The following is a 19,694-nucleotide window of genomic DNA, read 5'->3' as shown; positions in this document are numbered from 1 at the left end:
AGGTAATAGTTTAATGATGCTCCAGCTTTCTCCATTTACCTCAGTAGGCATTACAAATTCCTAAAAACGTCTTCAAAGGTAATTCAATTTTAGTTTAATTTTTTTAAATATCTAATTTGAGGAGGGAGTAAGGGTTTACAATCACAAGAGAACAGGACAGCCAAGAAATCAAACCAAAATAAGGGATTTCTATCAAAATGCATAATCCCTAGTTTCTCCCTCCTCCTCACCCTCTTCTTGTGTGTGTGTGTGTGTGTGTGTGAGACACCTAGATAATATATTCCAATGAGTTGAGAAGCATGAGCGAACGTTACAGACATTCTTCTGGTACCTGTTACTGTTAATCCTCACAGCATCATTGTACCTGAGACTTAGGTCATCAGCCACTGATCTTCTACCCAACTTGAAGCTTTGAGGTCAACTGATAGATGCCCATTTTTGAGTCCTATTTACCGTGGAGTTTTCTTCTCGAACTGCAGAGACCTCCACTTAGCCAGAGGAACGATAGTGCTCCACATTCTGTTCTGCAGAGCTCCAAATAAATTCTGCAAGCTGTTCTTAAAATAGTGAATTCGTCTTGTTCCTCCTAAGCACAACGTATCCTAATAATAATATTTTAATAATAAATTTGGTGAATCTGTGCTTTTTGATATCCATGTACATTTGAGTTTAGGAGATAACTATGTGCTTGCTCCCACATACAAATTATGTCTATATTGATCTACGTTACCAAAAGAGAATACCAATAAGTGGTCAAACAGTATAGCACCTCCATTAACCTAAAATTCAACTGAATTAGGCAAATAAACACCTCAGAACAGCCACATGCCCTTACGTGGTGGAACCTACTGATTCTGCATGGGGGAAAAAATGTGTTTTTGAAAGTTCTAGGTGAGGCATGGGAGAAATGGGTGAAAGAGGTCCAAAGGTGAAAAGAAAAAACCCAATAAATTATACCTTAAAAAAAAAGCTCTAGGCAAAAAATGCCGAGACCTTTTCACAGGTATGTTAATTTCTTTTTTAAAAGATGTTAACATTTATAATGCATGGTGTCGATGTACCTAGCACCAGCTACTTCTAAGTTTTGACAAATAGTATGTTTCTGTCTGCCAGGGAAGACTTCTGAAAATGAGTGACCGTTGTCTTGGTCGTGTAGTCACAGCTGTAACTGTATGGCTGTGAACAGACACATTTATGTCTGTAGTTACCGTGATGATTTCTCTGTCTGCCCAAGAGTCAATGAATCCATGTGCTTCTAATGAAGGATGGAGGAAACTGGGCTGTGAAGGAAAGTGGAAGAGAGCGAGGGATAGACCTTGACTGACAGAGACGAGTTACGGTAACTAGTGGGCTACAGAGACATAGCATTAGTCACGCCATTTTGGTTTTAGTGGAGTTAACACCTGGTTGTGAAAAAGAGTAAATTGACGAATTGTTTTAAGGCAGCGGTGTTACTGAGTTTCCCCAGTGTCTGCGTATCTTAATAGAGATTAGACATTAATATGGATTTACAGCCCCAACTCTGGGAACCTTCAGTCCATCAATAGGCAGCAGCCACCAATTATGTGAATGTCAAAGATTGGATATGCCCGCAGTTTAATTCGGAAGTCCCTTTGTCCTCATCTCCCCGTTGGTTTGACGCCCCTTTGACGCCCCTTTGACGTCCCTTTGGCGTTCCTTTGCAGCTCCTGCAGCAGGCCACCTCCTCCAGCAACCTGGGTGCATTCAGTGGTATTCAGCAGATGGCTGGTAAGTCATGAACCGTGCCTTGCCTTTGACCATGCTGTGGTCTGAAGTGGGGGTGCGTTCAGAGGGCAAAAAAAAGAAGCAGGAAAAAAGAAGAACTAAGAGTCATTACCAGTGTCTTTGCTTTCTGGCTTAAGTGTGAAAATTAGAGTCAGCTGCACCCCTACCTCTGGCATTTCCAAGTTATGAAATGAGGGGGCTGAGAAATTCTGCATAGTATACTCAAGAGTTCTTTTGTTTCGTTTTTTAATGGGATTGATTACTGGGGAATTTCCAACAAGGATTCCTATATCCGAGGCAGTCAAAATGATTGACATCCCTCTAAAATTTTAATAATAGGCAGCCACTAAAAATGTTCTGAGCTCCGTAATGAAAGCCAAGATTGCAGGCCTGCCTTTGATACAGTCTGCAGTCCCTTGATAACCACAGACAATTAACAGGGTGCCTTTCTGACGTTAGTACCCCAGTTGACAGAATTGTGCATTGGGCGCTTGTATATGAAAGAGTAATCTTTGTTGTTGAGAAAATCAAAGTGTGACTGGATTTGAAAGCCAGCTCATGAAGGATTTCTGTTCATAATGAGCTGTGTCAGTAGTAACTGAGGCGCAGTGATTAGTGAAAGGTCACTCCTGCTGTGTCACCTTCCAGGCTGATATCCTAACTTAGCACTGGGCCAGGGAAGACAGCCTGCGCCGTGTATCAGAACACAGGTGCTGTTAACCTGCGGCGAGCAACAGCAAGGAAGCTTTTTCCTTGTTTGATTCCAAAAAAGTGGGAGGAGAGGGCAAGGAGAAGAACAGATTTTTGGCACGTTCGAATCAAGCACAGTTTGTTTTAATCAAGGACACCCTGAGTCAATGAAATGAAACCTGAATGTGCAGAATAAAAGCCAGATTTCTTTGTTACTAAGAAAACTCCTTTTTTCCCATTTTTTAATCCAAATACACATCCTTGGGTTTTTTTCTTATTTCACATTGAATGGATCTGGAAAGATTTTCGATGAGCGGCCATAGGTTTCTGCTCACTTGTGTTCTGTGATCACCAGCCCAGCCTTCCACTGTGACCTCACGGGCTAATGGTAACTTGTTGTTGGACAGGACAGACTGGCCTAGAGTCAAAATATTGCTGAGTTATTCGTTGGGCTTTAAATCTCCTGGAACTGCCAGCTTGTTCTGTTGTAATACAGCTTTTGGATTATTAGAAAAAATATATGTTCTAAAAGGTAGTGAAATCATTCAGCAGTGTCTTTATGAATACAGTTTGGGAAGCTGGCCTTGGAACTAAGAATCACATTGAATGGTTAATTTATTTTTAGGTCTGTGAAGGGAACTGGAGAGACATAAGTAAAATATTCAGGCAGTTTTCTGTCTTTTAAAAAGAGAAAACCTCCAGACTGCAAGCTCTAAAATAAATGCTAAGATTTGTCACATTTTCTACCAATGCAAGATTTGTGTTTTTCTGCTAATAGTACAGACCCACCCAGATCCGAAATTAGGATCTTCCATTAAAGGAAGCTTCAGGCTCTCCCACTCCCACAGTTGAATTATGCAGAGAAGGTCACTGGGTCCGGAGGCCACTGCCGCGTGCGTCCTGGGTGGACGGAGTCCCCGTCAGTTTTTATTGGACTGTGTGCACCTCTGCCTTGCCAACCCCAGGTCAGGATGTTAGCATCTGCATGCTCTGGTGCTCATTTAAAAACTGAGGGTATCTGGGAGTCACCTTAGAAGGTGCATGGAGCAGATGGCTAATTTAAAGGCATTCTTTAAACGTCTGGGATTTCCAAAATACACTCTTCTTGTACCTTCAAAATATCAAATTCAGCACACTGAGTCTGCACAGGCTGTGAAATCAAATGCTGAGCAGTCCATCATCTACCATCACCTTGAATATTTAGAATATAAAGATGTGGATGTCAAGGCTCTGTCTGCTTGGCGATTTCTATAAAGGGTGCCCTACATTCATATGCATAATCAAGTCTCATCTTCCGAAGTGTTTGAAGCATTGTGGTTTGGGGTATTTCTTTTTTCAATAAAGTCAAGTTATCTGGACTCCTGCTCTTTCGTCTTTTCCCAAAAGTAGGGCTTAACGTTTGTCTTTGCCAGTCATCTAGCCCAGTGTGGTAAAGTGAACATGGTGGATTGGTAGAGGTCACTTCCTAGGGAAGCTTCCCCACCTCCCCATATGTGGGAGGGTGCCCTCTTCCGCGCTCCCCCAAAGCCCCATAGTTCCTTAGCTTCCTCCCTCACCTCTCTGAAAACTCCTGAATCAGCGGTGCTCCGGTGCTCCGGGAGGGCATGGCCTGGGCTGACGAACTCAGCCCTCACTCCTCTAAGAGGTGCTCATGACTGTTTTTGAGAGGATGAGTGAATAAACTTATAAACCGACAAACCCAAATGCATGTTTTAGATACATTCCCACTGGAGCTTAAGTTAAATGCCTGGTATTTGAATTAAGAAATTTGACTTTAGCCTTAGAGCTTAGCCAAAAAACATAATATAAACTAATGAAAGTATCTTCACAGAGGAGGAGTTGAGGATTTGGAAATAAAGAGTTTGTACAACATCAAATGTGTTACAGAGCACATGGTACGTAACATATTCAGTAGAAGCAACATGAAGGAACCCAAGATGTCATTTATCCCAAACCCCACCTGAAGCTGAAATACTCATGGAGTGATTGAGATTCTGGCATAGTTCAAGTGGGCACCTATACAATTACACAATCGAAATGCGGTTTTTACATCTTACAGTGCCATATGATGAACTCCGTATGTAAAACTCAAATAATCCAGCTTGGAACACTGTCACCAAAGAATGAAATAGCATTTCTAAAACCAATAATATTTTGTTGTGAACAACCCTCCAAACATAATGGTCTTTCCTCCAGGAGATTGAAGAGTCTAAAATGTGCCATTTAAATGAGTAAAACATTTTCTATTTGAGGAGGAAATAAAATAAAGCCAAAAAAAAGAAGCAGAAAAAGAAATTTTAGCAAGTTACTAAGTAGTTACATCAATAAAATCAAATGAGACGACTATATTTCTTTTTTCCCAAAAAAACTTATTTTCCTTTCACACTAAAAATAACTTCAGATGTGTTTCATGATTTTATAAAAGGGAACCTTTACTAAATATGGAATTTAAAACCAGAAAATAGATTAGGAAAAATCTTTATAAGCTTATGTTTATTTTTTTGTGCATCCTTGAAGTTGATTGATTTTATTTTCCCTCTTAAAACTTCTAATAAAAACTTGTCTCTGTCTCACTCGACCGCGATATTTGTTGCATGAATTTCTGAAATCTCAGAAACCTGGAGTCTGAGTTTGGGCTAACAGTGTGGACTTTTCCTGAAGAAGAAGGAATAAGAGAACAGTAGCTTTCGGTCATTAATTTTGTTCTAACAACTATCATCTCAAAAGAATATCATCTTAGAAAAACAAGGGTAGTATTTTACAATTTTGTTTTTCACAGAGCTCCTTGGAATAATCATGCAGTTTATCCTCACAGCATGCCAAGGACAAAACCACCACCTCATTACTACATTACAGCTGGAGAAAGGGAAGTATGAAAGGATTAAATAACGTATGTGAGCCGGCAGCACCACTAAGTGACATAATATGGGGAGGAATCAGAATGCCCAAGTATCACAACAACTTGATAAGGTAGGGACCCCTGGGATCCCAGTTTACAGGTGGGGCAGCTGAGGCTTGGTAGAAAGGTTCATTGACAAACTTGGCCAAAGTCACTCAGCTAGTAAGCGGCCAGTTGAAATTTCAAATACATCCCAGCCCTGAGCTCTCTGTTGCCCCGAAGCTCGTAAAACAGTGCTCCGTGGCTCAGCAAATTCAGATGTGTTCTGCAAACAGAGGCTGCGGTGGCTCGCCTACGCAAACTGTTTAACAGGCCAAATAACAAACAAATCCGAGCCGTGGATAAATAATGCAGAGAGAGCCCCAAAACTGTTCAAAAACAAGCAATTTGGAGTCAGTAAGAGGAAAAGTGCCTCCCTTCATTCTGGACATCGTTTCAAATTTCTTACGAGTGGGTTGTTTTTTCAGGGGAATTTTTTCCCTAGGATGAAGAATTGTGATTAAAGAGATTATAGAGATGATGCAGCTGTGGCTGAAGAAGAGCATCTTTGCTCATAAACAGGGGAAACTGTTTCCCTTTGCTTCTGAGGTTCAGTAAAGCTGTAGTAATGCCCTTTCAGGATGCTGGTCTAAATTTGTAAAGTAACAATAAAATTGTAGAGTGCAAATATTTGCTTAAAACAACATCATAGTGATCCTTTGGTCAATTTGAGCTCGACTCCTAGAGAAGACTGTCTGAGGATGTCTGTGACAGTGGAGAAGAGAGAAGACTTTCGCAAAAACATTGCTGAGCATCTCCCACTGGAGACGCTCCTGAGTTGTGAGGAGTGCATCGTGGACCCACAAAGATCCCGAATGCTTCCCAAGGCTGGTCTCCCACCCTCGCACTGCAGACACTTCCTGCGCAAGTGCTAATAGGCCTTATGAGAACTTCCATAACCACCCATCTGTCACTTTTTAACAGACCTGATTGGCAAGCACTTGTAACAAATGACATCTGTTCTCGCTTATTGATATGCAGATTTATGGTAATTGCTATGAACAATAAGACACAGAATTACCTAAGGTGAACATTAAATTAAATTTTCATGCCCTTCTCCTTATAAATAATTTTTTTTAAATCTTAAGTTTCAAGTAGGCATATTGCACATCTGTTTTGTACATCGTTTCTTCATTTTGAGAAGAATCTTCTTTTCCCAAGTAATGAATGAAAAATCAAATCCCTGTTTTCCCAACTTTTTTTCTTTTTTGCCATCTTGATCTTGGTACACTGTTGGATTTCACAAAACTTATTTAAATTTTTGCATTTCTAGTCGTCCAGATTATTGCCTCTGGTTTGAGGGGTGCCCATCTGAGCAGAGAGCCTTGTGAGGTTAAAAGTGGTCATTTTACTTCTCAGAAAAGAGTTGTTTGCCAAGCCAGAAGCAGCTTCCCCTGTGGGCGCCCGCTCTCCGTCTGGTGCCCTTTCTGGATGATTGTGTGGGAGCCCAGAGAAGAGGAAGGTGGGATGGGTGGGTGGGAAACCAGGAGGTGCCTGAGGAAGGAGCTGGAAGAGAGGAAAGGAGAGGATGTGCTAACCCACCCCCGAAGGAAAAAGAAAAAGAGGGACAGAGAACCAGAAATGTGAATTCAAAGTGAGCGGAAGCAGAAACTCCCGTGGAGACGGCCCGTGGGGCCACCATTGTCAGCTGGGCCCTGGTGACTGACAGCACGGAGTTCACCAAAGCCCAGGACTCCTGTGCCATCCAGGAGCAGCTGGAGGTCTGAAGAGACCGTGATGCTGTGTGCCCAGAAAGTCTGGTCCAGTTAAGGAGGTAGAGAATGAAACCGTGCCAGCACGTCCTCACACAGCTTCCCGAGCTGCTCTCCTGACTTGAGGCAAATGCCTTTTCTGGATAGAGCGTGGTCCCCAAGCCCCCTTCCCTGAATACGAGGGGATGGTAAGTGAGATGCCCACGCTGCGGGGGAGGGATTCCTGGCCTTGGGAGCACTGGGAGCAGGAAGAGCCAAAACACATCACCGAGGATGTGCTGTTGGCAGTGAGGGTCCGGAAACAGTCGCCCTGTGAAAATCCCCCAGGCTCTAACACGCCCTGGGATGAGTCCCGTGATGCGAGGGTGGCAGGAGACGTCAGCGGCATTTAGAAGGCCTGGGAGTGGGGCGGGAACGCCCTCGCTGCTCGAAGGGGAGGTTTCTTCCTGGAGGGATGGACTAGCGAATGGGCCTTGGGCCTCGGCCCGGCTAGACAGAGGGACGCCCTGCAGGGCAGTTGGTGCCCTTGTTGCCCCACAGCCCATGTCCTGGCCGCAGTGGGACCCCCAACGTGGCTGGGGTTCCTGTTGGATCTCCATGTGCCTGCTACCCGGAGTCTCCTGCATCTGGCCGCCGCGTGGTCAGCTCGGATGTTCTGGGAGAATCTCTGGCTTCTTTGGCTTTCTTTCCATACCTTGTTTGTATATTCATCTTTGTTCTGAACGGGAGAAAGAGCTGTTTTCTCTCATTCTTTTCCTCTTTTCTCTGTGTCATCACTCCTCAGCTCTAATTTCTTCCTGATTCCTCATGTCACAGTCACCACACCAACCCCAGCCCTCTCATTTGGTGGTTTTCTTCTAGGACTTGTACCTCTTCTAAGTTATCTTCATCAGTCAGATGTTTTTAAGCTTTTCAGGATCTATCACCAAAAAAGTTGTGGTCACACATCACACCCACACCTCCCCCCCACGCACACATGTATACACATACTTTTTTATAAAATTTCATGGAGTTCACAGACCTCCCCCGGAATCTGAATGGTAGACCTTTGGTTAAGAACCCCAGAATTAAGGTGACAAACGTATGGGAGGGAAACAGCCATGCACTGTGCTTGGTATTGCGAAGAACGAGGCCACCGGTCCATTTGTTCAGAGGAAACTGAAGTGGCTGATCTCTGATGTCTGGGGTTCTGGGGATCGATGGGAAAAGGAAGTCGCGTTAAGAAGTTAAAGGGCCGATTAAGTGGTCTGGAGAGCAGGACGTAGTAGTGCTAGCTGCAGTGCCGTCACCAGTTCCCTCGGTTCTTAGCTCCCGAGGAAGTCAGGATCACAAGTTCCATCCCGTGCAGTCTGGGGCTCGAACGCCGGCAATTTGAACAGAGGACCTCTGTCAACGCCGTCCTCGGAACCACACTTCATCCCACTGCACTCAGACTCCTCACCCTGCAGCTTTTCACCGTTTAGTGAGGTCACTACAGGCAAATGTCAGAGCCAGTAAACGTTTCCTTCTGATGCCTCAGCCACATTTCCTCTGAAACCCTGTTCTAACACCCTTCCCTCCTCCCAGCCCCCCTCACCTCTCCAAGGTGCTAAGTTTAGTGAAGTAAGTGGAGATAAAGGCAGTAAGGAGGAGCAGGGATGAAGAGCTCCAGATGGGCCAAGAAGACAGAAGGAACTTGCAGGGGAAGCCATGCTGGCTGGGAGAGAAAGCAGAACGCTCCTCCATTTACCCAGAGCTTTAACCTCTCCGTGCCTCAGTTTTCTCTATCTCTAACATGTTCAGTCACAACGGTGCCCACATCATTTGGGTTCGTTAAGAAGACCAAATGAGCGGTCCCATGCACAGCATGAGCAGCAGGCCTGGCACGTGCTTTTCTCTGAGTACAATTATCATCAATTGAGGTCAACTATTGCAATTATTATCTAGCTAATAGAGCTTCCTCTGTTAGCTTCCTCCGCACTAGGCATTGTTCTCAGAGCTTTGTGCGCCTTGAAGCATTTAATCTTAACCTGTTGTAGTCCCACTTCACAGCTGAGAACTCTGAGGCGCAAACAGTTTGCTCAAGGTGATGTAGGTTGGCGGGAGGCGAGGCAGAGCAAGGATTTGAACCCAGGTGCGGGAGAGCAGGGCCTCCACTCCTCTTGACCAGCCCGCGCTGCCTCCCATAATTGGCAGTTATTGTCACCAGCAGAGAAGGCTGTGCATCCCAGGCCCTAGGAACACAGGACAGGGTGAAGACAGAGATGCTTCTGCATTGAGAAAAGCAGAAATGTGGGGGTCAGGGCTGGGAACGGGGTCTTCACCCAGAAAAGTTGGCGAGGAGACTGTCCACTGTTTCCTGTACTGAGCACTTACTTCTGAGAAATGAGTAGGGACAAGGGGCGCCCTGAGAGCCTACCAGGGGCAGCACCCAAGGACGGGGAAGGACAGGATAGAAGGATGGCCAGATCCTCCTGTGAGGCCCGCACGTCCACAGCTGCCGGCACTTCCCTGTGCTTCGCTGTCATCCTCATCAAACCAAAAACTCATGAAAATGAGTGTCCGAGTCAGGGCCCGTTTCCAGAATGTGAAGAAGTAGGATTATCTGCCAGTCCCTGGCTCCCTGCTCTAAAATACGGCCACCTCCTGATGCAAGGATTGTCTTGTTTTCCACTTAATTCCCAGTGTGGTGCCCAGGAACTGGCCCATCATGCCACTTGGTAACTGGTGGATGGGCAGACCAACAGACAAGACAACAGAGGTTGGATGGATGGACAGATGGGTGGGTGGGTGGATGGATGGATGGATAGATAGGCGGACAGGTTGGTAGACGGACAGGTGAGCGGATAGATGGACAGATGGATGGGTGGGCAAATGCAGGTCCTCCTGCCTGCCGCTTGTCTCCCTCTGACCCTTCCCCTCTTCCTTTTCTTTCCATGCCGCTTAGATGCTGGCGATCACAATGGCCTCTTGTGTCCACCCTTCAGCTCCTCTTCCTTTGCCCCTCTTTTTCCATTCCTTTCCTTGCAGTGTGATGGTTGAACAGAGTTGCCCCCCGCCCCAGCGAGGTGCCCCAGAGCCGCAATCCCTCTGCCTTTCCGGGTGGAGTCAGGGAGAGGCTGAACAGGAGGGCAGGCTCCCCCTGGGTGGTGAAGCATGGGAAGGGGAAAGGCAGAGGGGCCCTGAGTGGGGACACAGCCCTGGGTTCCCAGCAGAGAGGCCAGTGGAACAGAGGACCGAGTGTTGTCCAGCTAGCCTGCAGGACATGTGATGAGTCTCGGTGGGTGAGATAAGGAATATGCACGGTTCTAATAAATATTTGTAGGATGGATTAATTAATGATTGAGGGAAACAGTCAATATTTGATGCTGTTATAAATACTGAAAAACTAACAAAGAACGGAGAAAACTGAAAACTTGGTCTGATCTATGGGCGATGCTCTTTAGAGCCATTGATGAAAATTTCCTTCTGGTTATTACCCTGTTCATTCATCCTACATAGAATCGTCCGTCACCTGCTGCGTGTGCAGTGTGTGTGTGTTTAGGCGGACTTGAAAATGAATAAGACAACATCGTTGTCCTCGAGGAACTTAGTATCTAGTCATGAAGGTAAGAAATACCTACAAAGAATGTCAACATGGAGTGTGATGAATGCCACAAGAGTTTGCAGAAACATGCAGAAAGTACATGTGTTAAATGCAAACTTCAGTCTTCCTTGGAGGGAGGCTATGAGGTGTGGCGGGAGCGCTGCCCCAGACTCGGAAGGGTCCCCTGCCGTTGGCTCTGAGGGCTCGGCCTAGGATCTGAGGCTCTGACCCACATCTGTGGGCTGAGCTCCTTCCAGCCCTGGAATTCTGCCGTGCCAGCGCCATGGCTCCTGCCAGGGGTGGATCACAGATGTCCTGGAGGACCCTCCCCCCAGGGCCTAGGAGAGTGGCTCTGCTAGTCATTCTTCAATGCCAGACGTGCGTGGTGGGTTTTAATTTCAGTGCTAAACCACTCTGCTGGTCTGCACAGCCGTCTGTTGGCGATGCTGCCTGGTCATCTGGTTTATATCATTAAAACATTAGAGGAAATGGTAGTCACAAGAGGGCCAAGAGGGGACAGATGGGTTGGTAGAGATGTTCCTCAGTCCTCGTGACGTAGCTCAAAGCCGGTGCTCTTGTCACACTCAAGTGACTGCTTTCAGGAGTGAGCCCCTTGCTGGGTCCAGGTGGGTCTGCACTAAGGCCAAGCGGCTCCCATATTGCCCCAGTTCTGCTTTCCTCAGGTAAACCTGAGAGAAGGCCAGTGCTGTGTCAGCTCCCTCATTCTCAGGGATCTGACCCTGTCTGACCTTTGATCAGAGAGAAGGAGAGAAAGCTTTGTTTCCAGTTGCATTTGCTTGAGAAAGCAGGGATAAGTTCACAGGATTCCACAAATACTTGTGCCCTGCTTCTAAGCACCCCCAGGAACTGAGTTTTGAAAAACAGGTGTCGGGCTTTCACGCTAAGCCAACAGGGCCGGGTGTCTCCTGGAAGAAGATAAAGTATCATTTTGAGCAAAACGAGAAGCCATTTTGCGGCAAAGACATCAGGACCTCTTTTCTGAGTAGAAATAAATCCTGATTAAGGCAGCCAGGCTGGAGGATGGATGGAGGAGCAGGACGAGGGAGCTCAGCAGCCATGCCTGAACCATGCTTAGGCTGAGGGCTCCCCACCAGGGGCTGGGGGCTGTGCTAGGTATTTTGCTGGAACATTCTCTTGCCCCTCGATCCATCCACCCCCACCACATATGGAAACTGTTATCAGGCCACTTTCTCTAAAGCAGATTAAATTTGCTCCATAGATATCTGTTAAGTACCTGGATTTGAGACATGAGAAGAAGGTAAAATTAAGCTGATTACTTAACTCCAGTATCTTTCTGTATAAAATTCCTCTATCTAAGGAGAGCACCATTTTTTCCTGCTTCTCGAATGTACAGTAGCGTGAAGTGAGTCATGGAGAAAGACTTTGAAGGTTCAGAAAACATTTGGATGGAGACAGAGAAGGGTGTAGCACAGACACCAGGCCCGAGCGCCCTCAGGCATAGCCAGGCTCCCGTGACACATCAGCCCCCAGGTCTCTCAGATGATCCCACCCTCCTCCTCTTGCAAAATTTTGCTTCTCTCTGCTCTTCTTGTCTGAATTTTTACTAGCAGGAGATTCATTCTAGTTAGAAGTAGTCTATCCTTAAAATACAAGTACCTTGAAAAGGCAAATACAAATATTTTACAAATAAAAATATTAAGCCACTGCCATTTTTATTCATTCTTTCTTTTAGTCATCAAATATTATTGGAGTTCCTACTATGGAGACATTTTAGAATTCACATTTAGAATTAGTCTGGAGAGAGAAGTTCAGTGGCAATAATAGTAACAGCAACAGTAGTCGCTAATGTTTATTGGGTCCTTATGTTGGGCCTGTCACCGTGCTAAGTCATTTGCATTCGTCATCTTAGTTAATCTGCACAGCAGCCCTTTGATATAAGGTAGAGTTGATATCACTGCTCACTAAGCAAGATGTGGAGAGGTTAAGTCACCTGCCCAGGGTCACAAAGCTCCAGGGCAGAACCAGGGAGCTGCATCAGTTCAACTTCAGAGGAAGAGCTTGTAACCAATGAAGTCTCGTTTCCTCTAGAGGAACCACAGGCTCACACAGGCGGCGGTGAGGGTAGGGTCTGAGCATCTACCCTGAAGCCATTCCTCCCTCCGCCCAAGCCCACTTCCCCCTTTCTCCACAGCTGCATGGTAGGCGGCCAGGCCACACAGAGAAATGCCCTGCGCATCGTTCTGGTGACCTCTCCAGCCCTGGAGGAAGCAGCTGGGAAGAGTGCCCTGGGTTAGGACAGGCAGCTCCACAGGGAGGCGACTCTGCCGAGGAGACCTACAGTGACGCAGGAGTCACCATCGCAGGGCTGGGGCCTCCTGCTCCTGTCGTCTGCCATCTCTTGGTTGGAAGCAGGCAAAGGGGGCCTTTGGCTAAAGTCGTGTTTCTCTTCCTCCGCAGGCATGAATGCTTTACAGTTACAGAATCTGGCGACGCTGGCGGCGGCCGCAGCCGCAGCCCAGACCTCAGCCACCACCACCAATGCCAATCCTCTGTCCACCACGAGCAGCGCCCTGGGAGCCCTCACCAGTCCCGGTAAGGGGTGCTCCTCCCCGGCTGAGGATGCGGTCTGCGTGCACCTGGGTGCCAGGGGCAGGGGTGCTGTGGCCAGACAGGGCCTGCGATCTGCACGGGGCATCAGGGCCATTTCATTTTTTTTTTTTTTTTTAAAGAAACAAAGTTTGAATGCGTGTGTGTGTTATTTTCCAAGGATAAAAGGAAAAAGAGTTTCCTGTGGGAGAATCCACCGTGTTAGTGATTCTGACACAATCCTTTTGTGTAAAAAATGCCTATATTGTCGGTTCAATCCTCACTAAGTCTTCACCATTATAGAGAGTTTTATGCTTTTTTCCTCCTTTTTTTTTTTAAAGCAATTTAAGAATTCTCTGTTAAATCTCAAAATCCCTAACCATTCCAGTGTCATATTTCACACCAGCTCTGTCTTTCACGTTTGATTTTAACATCCACGATCTGGAGGGGACCATCCTTGTTCGTTTATGGTCATGTTCTGGGCTGTGTAATTTAACATCCTTTGCCTCAGAAATTTTGTTGCCTTATTCCAAAGCAGATGCCATTTTCCTCTTCATACAAGCCAGATGTGATGTGGTTGCTTAGATACCATGATTTGTTTTCTAAAAAATGTTTCGCTGGCTTTTCTTCCTCTCTGAATTTTCTAGACCTTGAGAGATGATCTCACCCCCTCTGGTACATGGAGGAGCTGGCCTGGACAATCTCCAATCTCGCTTGTAACTTTGAAAATTCCATGAAAATTCAGCTATGCCCAAAAGATTAGCTAAATGCTGAAAAAGCTTTTATGTAATAGTGAGGGGATTTCTTGCAGAAAAATGGAAAAGGAAAGAGCTACAGCAGACCTGCTTTCCGAAGGCTCTAGACTTTAAGGAGCCTTGAAGCCCGCTCCTTGAACCTGTGGCATGCTCAAAAGCAGCGGTCCTTGATTTGTGTAGGAAACATTGTGTATCTAATACATTTCCCTCTGAGTACGGTTTAGAGGGAGAAACCTAACAGATGGTTAGGAGAGGCTGGGAGATTCACCCTTAATACGTGGTAATCTCATAGCAACAGCAAATAGGTGCGTAGATTTCATTCTTCAAATGTCTTCAAAAATGTACCATTACTACATGTGGGTCGCGTTTTATGCAATAAACAGTATTCCTGAAAAACCAACTTTAAGTCATTTTTTTCAACAAATCAAGTTCTAGCTCTAATGCAATAATATCTAAACTTGTTATTTAAATAAACCCTTTAATGACCCTTTTTGAGAAACAAACATTTTTGACATGATAAATTCCCCCTTATAAAATAAGTGATTTTTCTTTAAAACAAATTAAATATTTGACATCTCTAATGTATCAGCTTTATAAATCAGGTTGAAGAGTATTTTCTCAAGGAGTAATTTTTATCTCCCCTGTGAGGACCATGAAATGATCACGTTACAACAGCACAGAGTATTGGACATGCATTTTATTGCATCTTTAGTCAGACGCTGATATTTTTAACTATGTTTGGGGAAAGAAACTAAAAATCACTCAAAAATCTGAACACTTTTATTTTTATTTGTTTATATGAAAATGAAGAGGATTAGCTCCTTTTTTAAGAGAAAGCAGTATTTAAGTATATTTTGGCAAAAATTTTTCCAACCTGGGCCTTCATCTTCTCTCCCTTTTGGGAGTAACCAGCAGAAAATGACCAAATCATTGGTAAGCAGATGGAACTCTTTTTCTTATGAAAACTCTTTTCCTTGTGCAGCAAGCAGCCAGATAGCTCACAGCTTGGACCATCAATCCTTAAAGAATCTAACTTTGATATATTTAATGTAGTTACATTAAAATTATTCTATTCCAAAGGCAGACCATTATCACAAATGGACATTTTGGTTAACAGTCTCTGACCCGTTGTTTGCTTCTGGGGGTCATTTGACTTCATTAAAAGATGTTCTTCCATTGTGATATTTGGGCTGGAATGTGCCTTGGTTCCAGGGAATCAGAATCACTATTCGACCGTTTCATTCTTCTTTAAGAGAAGACTGGTCAGTCTAAGAAACGCAAACGAGGATGGAAGCTGATGGGTGCAGGCGATGCCACTGATCAATAATCGTTATTAAGTGGCTGTCTAGTGTTAGGCACTGCCCTCAGGGCTGGGGACACTGGAGGGGACAGAGCAGGTGCGCGTCTTGCTCTCATGAGGCTCCCAGTCTGTTGGGGGAACTCAGACAATAAGCATGTGTGATGGGCAGGTGCTGTGAAGAGAGCTCTGACAGGAAAAGGGGGAGAGAGAGAAGGAGATTGAAGGAAGCTTCCCTCCTGGAAAGGTGACACTGGAGCAGAAACCTGAATAAAGGGAAGGAAGCCACATAGATATCTGGGGAAGGGGCATTCAGGTCAAGGACAGAGCAAGTGTAAGGGCTGTGAGGCAGCTGGGAGCTTGGTGTGATGGCAACCTAGCAAGGAAGTTGTGGTGCTGAGCGCAGGGCTGAGGGCAGAGGAGGAGCGGAGGGATGATAGGGGAGGTCCACATCCATGGATCCACGTGGGTTCCATCCAATATGGTCAGGAGCACGACTATGCTGTAACCTTCATAAAATGCAGGGTACTCTAACAGCCTGGGAAGAGGGCCACAGTATGTGTTTAAGGAACTTTAAACATACTTGGCCATTTTCAGTTTCTTCTGAGACCTTAATGAAAGGGAAAATGTGTCCCGGGATGTATTTTCTTTCTTCCTGCTCCCGTCAAAACCTGCCACTGGCAAAGTGTCCTTCCCTTCGCTCTTTAAGTGGCATTCTGCCCTTCCGTAAATTCTGCTAACTGAGGTATCATGGAGAGTGAATTTGCTCTTCTCTATTGAGGAATGCTTTGCATAATAGCTGAAAGTATTTCATTAGAGTCCTGAAGTGTAGCAGCAGAAATGATTTAAATCTACATTTCAATTATTTTTCTTAAGTGTAACTAAAAAATCTGGCGTTTAAGTGAAGGTAAATTATTTGTCTAATTTCCATCAGGGACTTTTTCAAAGTCACAGAAAATGTGGTTAGTGGAATTCATGACTCTCCACTTCATCAGAGCAATTTCCTGTGAAATAAGGGGGGTAGGGCAGTTCCCAAGGCCAATGCCATTATTTCTTTTTTAAATGATAAAAAACAGGGCTTCCTATTGCACCATTGACAAGTCCAGTCAAACTGTGAAATGCTCTGTATAGACCTTGGTTTTACCTGATTTTAAATGTCTCTTACGCTTCAGACAAATCCATCTAGAAAGAAAAGGGACAATTCAATCCCCAAACTATTAATTTTTTTAATAATTGTAAATTTATCATTTCAATTTTGCATACCCAGGAACAGTTTCCCTACAGCATTATTATAAATGATTTTAAACAGTCTATGCTTTAAAACATGAAAGATTAAGCTTTAATTTTTGTTAAAAAAAAAAATCCCCTTAGGCAATAAAGAGGTTCCTTTGTCTCATGGCCTCGAAATAAAAATTAAAATAGTCTAAATTGCCCATGGTTAGAATAAGTGTTTCATGCAATTATCAGATGGTAGTGAATAAAATTAGAAATTAAATCATGAAAGAATAAAAACCAGGTAAATGCATATTATGCCTTTTATGAGTTTCTCACGGGTCTTTTGAAGCCTAATTTAATCGTGTTTCTTGTCTTTTATTTTGATATGATAATTTTTTCTTTGTTTACTTCAAACTCCTATTTAGTTAATTAATTCTTGGGTCATTTCTACTTACCCCATTTTGAACCTGTTTTTGAGGAATGTGTCTCTGTGTTGGTAGAAAGAGGCAAATTATCTCTAAGGCATGTAGCTAGGTCTTAAAGAAAGATGATAATATTTGTCTTCTACCCAGCTTGTAAATTTGCTGTTTTTGCCTGGTGATTTTGAGAGCTCAGAAGAGCATTGTTAGTACCACAAATGAACACTTCTTTGGCATTTTTCTGCTTAAAACATAGTATTGCATTCATGTGCCACATTCTTCCATTGGCCTTCTGTTTCCTTTTTTTAAAGGTGTTTTAAATTCTTCAGACGCTTCCTTAAGTCCACTCAGTCCAGTGCGCGCTTCAGGATAACAGATTATTTCTTTCAAATAGTGTGAGGCATTTTAAGATGCTGGGAAGCATTTTTCTATTCCCACCGTTGGCTTTTCAAAGAGTTTTCACTGTGAATTCTAGGCAGCATTTCTTCCCCATCTTCAGGATGTTGCCTGCCTCCTTGAGGCCGTGAGGGGCACAAAGTTACAAGGAAGGGGTGAAGCTTCCTTGTGGACTGTCTGAGACCGGAGGTGTTTTCCTGTGAGTCGGACCTCTCCTGGGCTCCTCACAGTTACCAGTGAGCGGTTACCTTCACTGTCACACGCCCGTGTCACCAGGGCAGCGGTGGACAAGAGCAGCAGACTGAACAGCTGGATGAACATTGGGAGACAAGTTGTCCTCAGAGTCACCCCAGAGCCTCTCGGTGTTGCAAGAGGCTTTACCCTGGCCCCTAAGTGTATCTGCATGTGTGTCAGAGGAGAACTCGCATCGTGGGAGGAAATGTGATTCTTAGGCTAATTGAACCCACATTTTTGAGCCTTCTACTTTGTGCATGGAAATGAGTTGGGCCCTGCCATGCCCTGTCCCAGCTGTCACATGCAAGGAGCAGGAACACAGGTAGAGTCTGATGGGGCCAGGAGAGAGGGACAGACAGACAATGAGCGCTAGGAGAGGCCATCTCCCCCAGGGCTGCTGCAGTGATCCCGCAGCCTCAGGAAGTGTCAAAGGACACTTCTTCCACAACCTTGTTCTCCCCCTGCCTCCGGCCCCGTTCAGTGGATCATCATCATCTCTTACCTTCCTCAGCGAAGTGATCTGTACAGCCAGCCTCCGGGTCGGTTGTACATCTCATCTGCCGCCACATCCGGTCGGTTCTCTCTCCAGAATAGCTCGTTCTTCCCCTCCGATCAACACTACCCAGATGGAGCCCTTGTTTCCGCTCCCTTTGTACTATCAGAGCAGCCTCCAGCTCCGCTCCTCCATCCATTCTGTACACTGTTGGCCAAACAGAGCAGCCCTGTTCAGATGCTTTGCATGTGGTTCACGGTTGTCTGGAGTAAAACAAACTCCGTAGCATGTGTTCAAGGCGCTCCCTGGTCTGCCTTCATCCCTTCATGCCAGAACTATCACTGCCCCCTAAGAAGCCCACCCTCCAGCCAAACCAGGTGATTCTTCATCCTCCCTGAACACACTGTCGGCTTTTCTGCCCTTACTCCTGCTCGCTTCTCTGCCTAGAATTCCTTCCCCCATCTCCTATGAAAATCTCCTACATCACCAATTTATTGCAGTGTCAGTGCTTAGATTAATGTACAGGCATAAAATTGGTGTTTTTAATGCACATTAGAAAAAGTATAGTTTATACTACTTCTGTAAATTAAGCTACAGTAAAAAGTGTTTGATAGTAATTAATCAAAATTGCTTTTAGAGGCTGGCCCCATGGGCTAGTGGTTCAGTTTGGTGCACTCCGCTTTGGTGGCCCAGGTTTGGTTCTAGGGCATAGACCTACACCACTCATCAGTGGCCATGCTGTGGCAGCGACCCACATACAAACTAGAGGAAGACTGGCACAGATGTTAGCTCAGGGTAAATCTTCTCAAGCAAAAAGAAGAGGAAGATTGGTAACAGATGTTAGCTCAGGGCAAATCTTCCTCAGGAAAAATAAAATTGCTTTTAATACTCTAATGCATATCTTTTAAGAATCAATGCAAATACCACCTCCACCATGAAGCCTTCCAGAAAGGATTAATTGCTTCCACATTGTATTTCTAACAGGAATACTAACTCATTCTAGACCTGGGTCAAATGCAGACTCCTTCATAAGGAGCTATATTAGAAGGGAAAAGCTGAAGACGGAGGAAAGCTGAGGTGTTGAGCAGGGCAGGCATATTCTGTAAATGCCACCCATCCACCCTTCTGCGTTACCACAGTACATTCTTCATACTTCTGTTAAGACACTCGACATATCTACTTTGTGGGATGGTTGTTTAGGCACAAGCCTTGTCTCTCACCTTCTAGATAGTAAGTTCTTTCGAAGTAGGAACAGTTTGTTTACTTGTAATCCCCCTTGCATTTGGAACAATTAATCACACAGAGGCCCTCAAATGTTTTTTTACTCAATTGAATAGCAAAGTAAAAATGTTCTAAGACAAATGTTTCAAAGCCATTTGTTCAGTCTACGACCTGTGCACATCGCTAAGAAGGAGCCTGCGTCTGTCATGGTGACACTTGACAGGGTCAGTGCACCCACCTCACGACCCGTGATTTGGTTCTTGAGTAACCCAACACTAGCCACACCCTAAGGGGAGTATTCAGGTCTGACAGGCTTCTGAAGAATGAATCAATATTAATTTACATTAGGACAAAGTCATATAAAGCAGTTTTTTATTCCAATAATTTTATGAAGATTGGCTTTTAAAAGAGTTCTGGTGTCATGATATAGAATAAGTGCGAGTAA

The 19,694-nt window shown here is 44.8% G+C and overlaps 1 protein-coding gene and 1 long non-coding RNA gene across 54 annotated transcripts in view; one reads left to right on the top strand and one right to left on the bottom strand.

Moving 5' to 3' along the window:
• LOC111771189 (uncharacterized) overlaps positions 1–19,694 on the bottom strand; it is a 95,672-nt gene that overhangs the window by 17,037 nt on the left and 58,941 nt on the right. For all 4 annotated transcript variants that reach the window (XR_011434041.1, XR_002804868.2, XR_011434042.1 and 1 more), the window contains exon 4: positions 18,038–18,235. This is a non-coding gene — a long non-coding RNA (uncharacterized lncRNA). The remainder of the gene's footprint in view (positions 1–18,037; positions 18,236–19,694) is intronic.
• CELF2 (CUGBP Elav-like family member 2) overlaps positions 1–19,694 on the top strand; it is a 789,986-nt gene that overhangs the window by 727,463 nt on the left and 42,829 nt on the right. For all 50 annotated transcript variants that reach the window (XM_070255416.1, XM_070255407.1, XM_070255389.1 and 47 more), the window contains 2 exons: positions 1,686–1,749; positions 13,091–13,225. In XM_070255416.1, the coding sequence (XP_070111517.1) occupies positions 1,686–1,749; positions 13,091–13,225 (199 nt within the window). The remainder of the gene's footprint in view (positions 1–1,685; positions 1,750–13,090; positions 13,226–19,694) is intronic.

Source organism: Equus caballus, chromosome 29, assembly GCF_041296265.1.
Source record: "Equus caballus isolate H_3958 breed thoroughbred chromosome 29, TB-T2T, whole genome shotgun sequence".
NCBI classification, from domain to species: domain Eukaryota; kingdom Metazoa; phylum Chordata; class Mammalia; order Perissodactyla; family Equidae; genus Equus; species Equus caballus.
This window is presented reverse-complemented; position numbering and strand designations above follow the sequence as displayed.